The 12,616-nt window shown below is 38.7% G+C and overlaps 1 protein-coding gene across 8 annotated transcripts in view; it reads right to left on the bottom strand.

The window, feature by feature from the left end:
* The window catches only part of LOC108235233 (cyclin-dependent kinase 17), a 40,321-nt gene that overhangs the window by 16,411 nt on the left and 11,294 nt on the right, over positions 1-12,616 (bottom strand). For 5 of the 8 annotated variants that reach the window (XM_017415099.3, XM_017415094.3, XM_017415096.3 and 2 more), the window contains one exon: positions 471-604. In XM_017415099.3, the coding sequence (XP_017270588.1) occupies positions 471-604 (134 nt within the window). Of the gene's footprint in view, positions 1-470; positions 605-5,071; positions 5,441-5,895; positions 6,116-10,398; positions 10,535-12,616 lie in introns of those variants that run through there. The other 3 variants (XM_017415095.3, XM_037976947.1, XM_017415097.3) reach the window with 3 other exon arrangements.

Here is a 12,616-nt window from a genome sequence, read left to right as displayed (position 1 = left end):
AATGCAAAGCTACCAACAGCAAACATTAGAAATGACATTTTAGTGTTTAGTGGTGAAAAGGGGCAAGGATTTCACACAAGAGGATTGTAGGAGTGTGGAGGAAAGTCAGAAAAAAATCCCAAATATAAGGCAGCAATGTTTCTTATTTTTCTCTTGATTATTTGCTGATCAGTTTAGGTTTCACTTTACTTTTTATTCACTCTTTGGTTTGGTATTTACTAATGGCTATTAATATATATGCGACAAAAAAACAACTATAAAAGCCTACCAAATTCACTATATAGCTCTCTTCATAAAATTTCTTTTACAGTGAATCTTACTAGAGAGAAAGTTTTCCCACAGCATTTGGCATCACTGGCAAATAATAATGAATGAGGTTTTCAAGAATGTTTTCCCTGGGACATATTCCTGAGAGCAGTATATCTGGTGTAAAACTGTGTGTGTTCGTGTGAAGGTTTTGCTCCCAGTACCTCGTTAGAGATGCGTCGATGGTGGTTGTTCCTCATGCGCACCCTCACTGGACTCTGGACCTCATCCGAAGACGTTCCAGAGGCTTGATCACTTTCCCCGTCTGAACCCATTTTCACATTTTCATGGACAATACCTACAACACACACACACACACAAAAGTATATATTACATCATTTGACAAAGCAGTAGTTTTTTTTTTTCTTTAGAGTCATACTTAAAAGTAATTAATTACTTGAAACCCAGAATTTTATTTGTTCAGTGTTCTATGAAAAAAGCCATTCTCCCATAGTTTTTGGCAAAGAGGTGATCAAATGACAAAAAAAAAAAAGTGTCTTTCTCAGATGTTATTTACTCTCCATTGAGAGCCGGAGCAGGGTCTCAGTTTCCCAAATGACGGATTGTGTCACCAGTAATGGAAGGGGTGTTAACCAAGTGTGTATAAAATGCCACTGGTAAGACGAGGAGGTCAGAGATCAATATACCACATGCAACGAGAGCTTCCTCATCTCTACCCGTCACCCCTCCACACACACACCTCCATCCGTCCCAGAATCCATCTGATTAATGAGTCACGGTACGACTGACAGGACTGCCTACATGCTGTGTGTGTGTGTGTGTGTTGGAGTAAATGTGGGGGAAGGGTGAAATGGTTCATCTCTGCTCTTTCAGCTCTCTGTCAGCTCTGAGTCTGGGTTATGCAGCACATACAGTAGGTGTTTGAAGCTCTGTGTTCGTCTGCATGTTTTGCTTTGTGTTTGATCGAGGAAATGTCTTCAAAAAGGGTTCTGACAGAGGCTGAAACTACAGCACGGTGAACTCTACTGTTTACATTTACAAGAGCTTCCTTATTGCAGAAAAGAGACAAGAGGTTGGGTGGAAGATGTTTATAGCAGGAAGAAGTGATTAGATAATGAGGAAAGAAAACTCCCTTGAGTGACTCAGACACCTGTGATATAAAAACTAAGAGCCAGACACGTAATGTCATTTGTTATAGAGTGTTGTGTGTCAGCTGCAAAGAAACTGGGGCCCATTCTAGGTCATTTGTTTGCATTTCTCTTTTGCAATAATGGATAGGATTTGAGAAGATAGGCCACATACTTTGTATTAAGGTTTGAGAATAAAAAAATAGAGCAAAATATAACTTACTAGTTTTTAAAAATGTCTTTCAAAATGTATTGAGAACATTGTTTTTGCTAAAATAATTAAATGACATATGTTTCATTAGGTCTCTTCAAAATAAGAAAAAAAACTTTCAATTGTATTCATATAAGCCCGGAAGTAATATTAAATGAGTTCAAATGTATATAAATAGACTGTTTTAAGAAAGACGCAGATGGGGAATGTGACACAAAAATACAAAACCAAAAACACAAACAGCTTGACTGAAGTAAGGCCAAGCTGGATGACTTCCAGGATGTACTGCAAGTCTGAGATTAAAAATAAAAAAACCTGCAGGAAAAATGATACTTTGAACCAAGTCAAAACAGTAAATTACAGATTTAAGAACAAGCCTAAAATGACTAAATCTGCCCCTCTGGTAAATTTTACGTAAGTGAAAGAAACCAGATCAAATGCTGCCTCCATTTCAGTCGTTGGGCAGCCTCTTCAGTGAATGTGCTGTTCTTGAAAATGTTGGAAGAATGACATTAACAAATACAGCCTGTCTCAGTACACAGGACTCCACGAAGGAATTTATTACAGCCAATAAAATAAAAACAAAAAGCCAAGGAGTGTTTGCTTCTAATAATTTGACTTAAAGACTTGATGTACAATAAAAAGCAACACAGAACTAAATATAGATATAAAAAATATAGAATAAATAAAATGAGAAACACTCAAACCTAGCTTCTCAGTGGGATTAGTGGAAAAAAATGAAGCTTGATATCAGGGATATTAAATAAATATAGAAATGAACTGCCAGTATTTTTCAAAGTGCTGATTACACAATACAACTGCTTGCCATACGTGCACCTCCTCTCTATCCCGTCTGCCATCAGTGGCAACGAGGAGCTTTTCCACACGGCTCTTTTGAATCAAACAAGCAGGTCTTCAAGCTTCTGCATGTTACTCTGAACCAACCATTCTTTCTGTCAGGGCTGTTGACAAAATGCAATTAAATAAAACATGATTATTTCTAGATGGGAGCGGTGATCACCTGTGACTGACAACGTCTAATTCATGTACCCATCCCAAACGTCTGATATGAACTATCATACTCTTACACACCGAATAAACATATTACTGTCAAATGTATAGATGGAAGCACTAAATTTCCTAAAATCTAAAACCTGGGATTGACCCATGTTGAAATGTAACATAAAGAAGGTGATTATATATTTAAACTGCATCAGAGATGTTTTACTGAGACAGTAAATAAAGTTATATGGTGATTATTTCAGCACTTTACCAAATGAAGCAATTAATTATTAAAAACGCACACCTAGACATGCAATTGTTGTTTCTGAAGATTTTTTTTGTTTTTTTACATCTGATACATAATTTGAGGCATAAACAAGAGAGGTGAGGAGAAAATAAAGGAGGTAGTTTTGCGAGTAAATCGAGGAGTCACATATATCAGAAATTAACCCTCACAACCCATATGGTGAAACATAAACTGAAGGTAACTGACACTAGAGTAGGAGAAAACTGATCCAGGAGAGCTACAAACCAACACGGTAGTGACAAGTGAGTATCCAGCACTTCTATTACACAACTCTTAGTTTCTGAAAGACCCTGATAATGATTGTTTGGGTCAACAGTCAGGCGGATGTGGGTGGGTGAGACAAGGAAACATCACATGGGAGGAAAACTCCACAAACAGCCCGAAACAAGCTCGTAATGTGGTAGGACATAGAGTACAAAACAGATATTTGTCTCTACAACTGCTCAGATCAGAACCAGAGACTCACCCACACACTCTCCTAATCTCACAAAACTAAAATTTAAAGTCCCCCGCAGGTTCCCTATGTTCCACTTCCAGAAAAGACAAAGAGCAGACAGTAAATGTCACAAGTTCCCGCTGTGTCCCTGCGTGAAGCCAGCCTGGCCTAGTTAGGGTTGACTCCCTGCTAGAAGACTGAGTGGGCTACTTTTAGGACAATCCTTACCTCACCCAGCTCTGCATGGACTCCAGTAAGAGGGAAATTCATCTCCACCACTGAATGCAGAGCTCTGAACACGATGGGAAGTCCAACAAAGAGGATCCTAAAAACCTGAAGCAAGCCACTTTGCTTCAAAGAGTAGCAGAAATATTGAGATTTTCTGTCATAAAGCCTCAACTTGGCAAAGTCTGAGTGAAATTCAGAAGGCTGTTCAACTCATTTATGCTCTACCTATATGATTACACCAGCTTAGGCTTTGAACTGAGGTCTATTACTTGTTCTTCCCTTTAAAGGCTAAGAGTCTGAAAACTGTTTTGTATGTGTGTGTGTCTGAATGTTGAATAAACTAATACATTGCAGTCAATTTGCTGATAGTAAGATAATCAAAAAAATTAAATAAAATGAGATACACGGCTTCTCTAGGGAGTTCTTGTGGAGCATTGCTCTGGGTCAGAACAGTATTTATTATCTTGAGACCAGGCCTTTACAGGAATCTTATTTTTATATAGTTAAAGGTCAAGACTGAGAAAAATCTTCACTACTGCATAAACTAGATTTTTTTTGTAAGATAGAAATCAGGATACTTGATTTATTTTATGTCTCCTAAAGTAAAATCAGAACAAAAATTTAGTGTGTGTCGATGAAATCATAAGACATTTTTTAAGTGGCACGAAAATGGTAATCATAGTCATCTATAGAGCAATGTTTGACTGAAAACTGGTTATTTTTACAGCATCTGTGCATCCTTGGATTTTAGGAAGTATAGGATCATACCATACCAGCTTTATTCATAAAACACTTTAAACAACCACTGGACTAAATTGCTGTACAGAAGAAAAGAAAACATAACAGCAGTCACACAACTTAAAATAAGAGTAAAATAAATTAAAACATAAAGACATAAAACAAAGCTAAAACAGACCCAAAATAATTAAAAGCCTAGCATTCCATGAAGACATGCATATGAACTGAGTTGACTCCAAAAGGTTAATCAGCTGTAGACGAACATCTAATGATTATTTTCTGAGTTTCAATAAAATACACTCAGGGGTTCATGAGATATTTTGCTAACAGACAAGCAGAGTTTACTCTAATAGGTAAATGCAAAGTTTTAAATACAGATATTGCACAATCGGTTAGTGATTGGATCATAAGTTGACTCTCAGGTACTACCGTGCCAAATTGTAGCTCAGTAACTGTAAAATTTACAGGTTATAGCCACATTTGTGTTTTGTAAGGTCATTAAGCTATGGCGGCCATCTTGAATGGACTTGACTCCAAAAGTTAATTACTTGTAGATGTTCATTTAATGATTACTTTCTGAGAATTTCATTAAAATCTGTCCAGTGGTTTATGAGACAATTTCCTAACACAGACAAACCAACACACACACACACACACACAAGCAAAAACATTATTGTCCTTTTGTCTTCGGTGGCATCTGATAAAAATCAGACCGGAATGAACTTCAGGCTGAAGATGGCAATCATAAGACTCACCGATGCGGTTTCCTGGTGGACGGCACGAGTCCAGCATTCGAAGCATACGGAACGGTGACAACCTCAGTGGGGCTTCTCGCTCCCCCATTCTCATGCCCTCTCCCATTTTTGCCTCCCCCACTTTGGATTCTCCCACCCGGGGAGCACGGCTCGAGCACCCTTGAGGATTGTCTGACGCTTCCATTATGACGGAGGATTCAAAGCACAAGTGTTTAAAAGTGGATCTACAAATGTTACCAAGAAGGAAAGGGAAAAAAGTCCAGGCCTTTTCAGGAAGACGAGGTCATCTCAGTTCAGTTTCCAGTCAACAGGGCTGGGTGGCTCCCACGTTTTAGAAGCTGTAAATGATTGAAGGTCCAAGCTTTCTGCCTGAGAAAAATCCAATATACACTACATTCAAAAGGAGCTCCAAGCAGAGGACTGTGAAGACAGTGCAAGCACACTAATCACAGCAACAATTCCCTCAGCTGCTACTCCACTTTAACACACTCTCTCTCTTTCTGTGGCTTTTTCAGTAGACGCTCCCTCCCTTCATCTCTTTTCCTTTCTCTCCCCCCTTTTTTTTTCCCTTTCTGCGGTCGCACTCTGCTTGCTGACTAAGGAAGGTCAAACATCGTGCAGGTAGGTAAAATGCTGCAGAGACAGCCCAACGCATGCAAGCTCAGAGCTCTAAGAATAACAGGTGTTCTGTCTTCATTTGTATCATCCAGACACAAGCATGCAAGCATGTGCAAAGATGCGCAATGCACTTATCTCGCAGCTCACAGCAGCAAAAAAAGCACTTCTGTCATATATTCAACTACCTGACCATATCTTCTTCTTACTTAATACTTTTCCTTTTATGAGCACTCCACTTTTCTCGTTTTCTTGACCTTCTTTTTCCAGCTCTGTCACATGTCCTCCCCTGTTGTCCTTGGTTATTCCAGTTATCCTGCACACCACTCTTCAGGCTGTTGTGCTGCTTTCTTCCATCCACTTCCCTCTCTCAATCACTCCCTCCTTGCCGGTGGCACCCTGATCGGTGCTTCAGTCCTCTCACTCCCCTCCCTTTACCTTGCTATTACTCTCCTCCCTCTCTCATGTGATAACAGCCCTTCTCTCTCTCTCTCCCTCCTCCTCCTGTCTCCATCTCTCCCTCCCTCGTTCGGTGTCCAGAGATGGTATCGAATATCAGTGCCGTCTTTCGAGCCATGAGCTGATGACATTTTCTGCATGATCAGCCTCTCTCTCTCTCTCAAACTCTATTTTGCATCTCTTTCTTATGTTCACTTGGTTTGCGCCCATTTTTCCTTGTGTTGTTATCACTCTCAGAGGAAAAAAAGATTAATCCCAGAGGCTGTTGATAGATGCCTCTGGCATCCTAGTCTTTTTTCCTGTTCCTCTCCCTATCCTGCCTTGTGGGCATGACACAGGCCTTTCCTCATGATCGACTCAAGCACACCAAACACAATCTCCCTTTCACATCCACTGCACATACAAAAAAGGCGTACTTAAAAAACAAAGTCACCGATGACCCTGACACACCAGCAAAGAAGACTATACATTCTTTATGCAAATATCAGACAAGCAGGAGGCATACTGATAGTTGTTGCATATTTGAAAACACCACTGTTGAGTAGCTGTTGGTGCTTTTGTGTTCTACATTTAAAAAAAAAGCTAAAATCAAAATTACTTCCTAAATATTATCCAGACTTTGTTCCACAATGGTACATTCACAGGGAAACACCAGCAAGATCATTCTCTTGGTCATATCAAAAGACTGTATTTTGTATGTGTAAAAAACAAAAGGTTTGTTTCGATGACTGGTTTGATGTATTTTATGTGTATTTTTTATATCCTACTACAGATTCAACCACTAAGCATAGACCATAGAGATCATGCATGCAAGCTGGTGTAAAGACATCACAGACCAAGGAGCCACACAGATCAGCTCAAAGCAGAAAGATCTCCCAACACTTGGACCTCGTGAGAAATGACAGCTTCTACTCCCCTCTCGAGTGTTGTCTAATTTCCTGACATCTGAAAGAAAATATGGTTCCATCAAATCTAGAACAACCAGAATAGGCAACAGCTTCATTTCTCAGGCAACAAGTCTGCTAAAATCCCAGCAACACTAAAGCAGCTACTTTTCAATGTATTTTTAATTCATTTGAAATGACAAAATTACTTGATACATGTACATTTCAAGAGTGATCCTGTTAAGATGATTAAATATAATGTACAAAGAGCATGTCTTCTAAAAGTTTTTTTTCTTTAGTCATTCACATGTGTGTGTGTGTGTGTGTGTGTGCATGTGTGGAGTCTGGAGACATACTGAACAGGTAGCAACTAAAGGGGTTGCTGTGAGAACTTTGGCAGGTGTTTATATTTTTGCCTCTTTTGGGACACATGTCCAAACGGTATCTGCACACGCCGCAAAAGACACTCATAAAACTCTGTAGGAGTGTAACTGATATCAAAAATGGATCTAATTTGGTCTCATGAACACAAAAAACCCAAGCGAATGTAGTGATGATTAAATACTAGTGGGTGCCAGGTTGTTGGCTATGAGCTCCTTTTTTCACTTTGTCATAAATACTTCTCTTAGGTGTCTTCTGTTAGGTGTCTTGTGCAGTCTTGGTCCTTAATTGCCACCACAGAAGCCAACTTCAAAAGAGGCATTTAGAGAAAATTGATGCATTGAACTGGAAACTACATCCAAATGTCAACTAGATAAAGTCATAAAAGGCCGTCTTTCCTTATAATAATCTCACAGATTAGCACTTCAAAGATACGATCCACAAGCTGCTGGGAGACAAAATCTTACATCCTCCTTCATGTCAATTATCAGGCTGTCTTATAAACACTAACTAAGAAAACACGCTCATGCGGAGCGGTTCACACACCCTGCTTGTCAATAATGATGACCATAATTATAAACCCACTTAGAAAAACATCCATTTATCCATGTTTTCCATCCACAAATGTGATTGACTTAAACATGGTCAATATGTGAGCTCACTGGGATACAGTTTGCTTATGTCATGAGAACATTTTTAACAAGACAGGATGTTCAAGCAGCACCAAAACAAATATTAACACTACCTACACTTTTGGGCCCATCACCTATACTTTTTCAGATCAGAGTACTGCTCTTTCCAAAGATGAATTGTTGAGCTTCAGGCTGTTTCAAACATCAAGGACATAAAAGCTAGCCACTCAAACCCTGAACTATGCAGTTTCCCCGTCACCTTTAACCCACAAACACAGCTTTAAAAATGAAAGAATTCTTAGTTTACAGCAACAGATTTTTACTCCTGTTTCCAACAGCCGCCTTCTCGTAAACATCTCCATTGTCAAATCTGCTTAACAAATGTAACTATAACTTTTCAATTAAAAGTAGTCTGCTGTATTTTTTAAAATTATAATCACAACAGTATCCCAGTGGACTAATGAGACAAATGAAAATCAAAGAGCATTTAGCATCCCAGAGAAACACGCATGCAAAGAAAAATATACTCAAAAGCCTTGAAGCGAATGGGAAACCTAAGACTGTAGTAATTACCTCTGAACCTCTTATCCACATCTGAGGAATCTTATTAGTCAATTACTGAGACCAGAGTGCCTAACTGTAAGCCACTGGCTCTGTTTATGCTGATCCCAAACATTTCAAACGCCCAGAGCCTACTCTTTGCACATTTGGCTCTGAAAATTACCAGCATTCATTAGCAACATCTTTCTTAGGCCTCAAGCATGAAACAGGAAGCCAACCTGACATACATTAAAAAAAAGCTTGCAGGATCAACGCCATTAAAGGAATCCACTCTATTGTTCTTATCAAATCCATCCCATGATTGAGTAAATGGATAGCTGAGACCAGACAGGGGGCTAAGGAGAAGTCTGCAGCTATTAAAGCGATGTTAATGCATTACATTAAATCCCCGGTGCAGACAAGGGCTCTCGTGGTGTGCAAAATGCAGATAGAGAAAAGCTTCTAATCTTTTTATCTTTACCCCATTCTGGTTAATTCAGAGTTAAATATAGTATTTTGATGTATGAAGCCAGAGAGGGGGGGAGGGGAGAGAAGAACCGGAGGAGACATCTGTGACAATATCAAAAATAGCAGGCTGTAATAAGTTTGGAGAAGAGATGGCAGCTTTCAGAAGACTTATTTTAGTCAATAAAAACAGACAGGATGGTAACATAATCCTCAATAGTTTAACTAACGATATTTACACATACACAGAAGGAGATATGGGGCTGTGGTGAAAAATAAAAAGCGCAGTGCTAATGCTGCTTGATTGTACTGTAAGCACAGTGTGATGAGAGTGGGTGTTGGCCTGGGTAGCAAAAGATACAACAGGAACAGCGCGTGGGGCAGACACACCATATATACATATCCACATGAGTTTTTCTATTTACAGAAACGGAAAATGTATTTAAGCGAATAATCAAACATCCATGTGAAATTAAAGTCTTATGTATGAAAACCATTAATCATCTGTCCATAACAAGCCTTAAAAATAGGTAAAAACAGTTTCAGGTAGATGACAACAAAATGAATCGACTTATTTGTTAAGTGCTAAGCCAAAATGTATGTACTACTAACTAATTGCATTCATTAATTGAAAAAAAAAACCTGTATTCAAAACCTGAATACTGAAAAGGTAAAACCTTGTTGTGATCCTCAAGTCTTTCACATCGTTCCAGAAAAATGTCAACCCACTCTAATTTACAACATTACAACAGCAGATAAATAAAGCTTGTGGGCTTTAATTAATGCACATCTCATTTAAAGGTACTGTCACAGCATTTCAGTCAAGTTGAAGTCTGGACTTTGGACCATCTGGACCATTTGCAGCTTGACAATTCTGTTGTATAATCCTCCTTTGGCCAAGCTCAGGGAAAACGTACTGGGACAGCCACTTCTCAAACGATTGGCAGCTGTCTTCAGTCTTTTCATGTTAGAATGATGAACCTCAGATTGTTTGGAAATGGCCTTAGGAGTCTTTCCAGATTGATGGACAGAGAAAAATATTTAAAGCTATTAATGTTTGTTTTGTTTTTTTTGATACTGTATTAGCCCATTCCTGAATGGTTTAGACCTGCAAACTATCAAAATGTCAGTTTTTAATGATTGTTAATCAAGTGCATTTAATTATCAGTATTCCACTATTCATACTCACCCTGCTAATCCTTATAAAGCAGTGCACAGTAGACGGTGTATTATCTCAAATGTGGTTACTCATCTATTTATCATTCTGTTAATTTTAAGATCTGCTAATGATTTTTGTTTTTACTATGCCCTGACATGTACAACCTTGGAAAAGATAAAAAGATGTACTTACTTCTTACCCCAACTATACAAGAACAAATACAGCTAGAAAGTAAAATACAGAAAGAAAAAGTGAGAAACAAAGAAAGGGTGGGTAATCTCCTTAGTGCAGGAGGAAAGAGAGATTGCATCATGTCGCTCTATTAAAGGCTGCAACGTGCTCTGACTGCCAAATGGCACACAGTGAGTCAGCGAGACCAACCAGTGGGAAACACATACTCACACACACACCCACACACACACCCATACACCCAAACACACACACACCCTACATACCTCTTAAAATTTCAAACTACACCTTATCCAGATTTTAATAATAGAGCAGCATCTATTCTCGGTTTTGAGTCATGCAACAAGCCTTTTGGGGCTTTTCTGAACGCAGAGACAGCTGTGGATTTCAAAGTTACTCAACAAGACCAACAATCTGTGGGTACATTCACATATTCTTACCTTCTACTTGCAATTTGTTCAAAAAGCTGAGCAATTCATTACTCTTTTTGGCAGAAAGGACCCCAAATATTAACCCATACCAAATGTATAACAGTTAAAGTTCATTAGTAATTTTATGCTCTTGCGTAAAAATATGCACACATGCATACACATATATCTATTTCTCACAAGTGACAAGACTCGACTGCATTTCTAAACCCAAGTTACACCTTAAGCTTGATCCAAACATACTTGCTTTATTTTCAGACTGCGAGCTTTTATTGCATTCTTTAGGTTCTTATATGACTTTAAAGGCAGCAAGGAGTCCTGTGTGTTTAGCACAATCTGATTCCTGAGAGAACATCTGCAGACCGTTCTCCCTCCCTTCATCCAAACCTTGCATTTCTAACTTTCTGTCTCCAGGCCTCAAGTAAATCAGTCTCCTGCTTTGTTTTATCATCTCTATTTCATCATCTTCCTCTTTTAAGCTCCTCTCCAGCATCATCTTCATTTCCACTGTTTTTATTTATTTTTGACTTTAGTTTTCTCTGTGTGTTAAGCCCTGCTGCTCCTGATATTAGCTGTCCAGCCAAACTGGGAAATGAGATTACTGGGATCCATAAAGCCACACACAACATTACATAATGTAGACAGAAGGAAAAAGTGATTGGGCGAGTGTTGCAGCGTTGGGAGCCTGTCCACGCATGTGTGTATTTGTGTACGTAGGATTAAGGCCTTAAGCGTTTTATCCTTCCACATTGATAGTAAAAAGTTGGCAAGATGGTCCAATTGTGTCAGTAAATACAGTTTTAATACTCAGTGAAAAACCTCTCAGATGCACACACACAAGTACAGCCCCCGTTTTGATTAAAAAATTTAATATCAGTGTGTGTATTTTCCACACAAAAGGTGACAGGGTTGTTCAAGCCCCAAAAGTGTATGAACACAAATCTGTACGAAGGTCACAGTTTGGTACGGGTTCAGTCCAACAAGAAAAAGAAACAAATGCCAAAAGCTACTTTTTCTTTTTTTTTTAAACAGACAGTAACTCTCTCAGAAGAAGACTGTTTGGTATAGTGTTTAGATAGCATCTTTCTCTGCTTCTTTTTTGCTGGGGCTGTTAGCAACATGCAGTTAAATAAAACATGCACCCGCTCTGGAAGGAATGATCTCTTGTGACTGACATATTCATCATCAGTTCAGTGTACCCATCCAAACCATCTGTACTGAACCATCACGATACAAGTACATGTACCATTACACCCCTAGCAAATAGTGTAAAACCCTTGCAATGCAAAAGCACTGCAATAATCAATATGTTTTAGCTAAAAGGATCATAAAAATGGCTGTTGTAAGAGACTCTTACATGGGAAACAATGCCAGAATTCATAAACGCTCAGATTGTGAAATTATGATTCAGGGAGCCAGTCCATGTATCATTTTCACACATGGACTGGCCATTCCCAGAGCCCCATCTTCCACCTGATGGTCAGCAAGATAAAACATTAAACCTTCTCCTATCTGGAGAAGAGTGTACGCACAATTTTGACTTTCCCATTACCGATACAAAATCATGGATGAAAAAGTAAAGTGCAGCTACTGATGAAAATGAAATAGCATACTGTAAAATTATTAAATCAATGTGACAGTTGTACCTAAAAGTGTGTCATTCTTAATGAGGGTATCTGGGCTTCTATGAATCTTCCTTGAACTGAGAATTTTGTTTAGCTGCACATCATAAAGACAAAGAAATGATCAGTTGTTGTGTATTAAAAAATGAAAAACTCAGTTCCTTAATGTTT

This window comes from Kryptolebias marmoratus, linkage group LG8 (genome assembly GCF_001649575.2).
Source record: "Kryptolebias marmoratus isolate JLee-2015 linkage group LG8, ASM164957v2, whole genome shotgun sequence".
NCBI lineage: Eukaryota > Metazoa > Chordata > Actinopteri > Cyprinodontiformes > Rivulidae > Kryptolebias > Kryptolebias marmoratus.
Note: the sequence above shows the minus strand (reverse complement) of the source record. Positions and strands in the feature narration are given on the sequence as shown.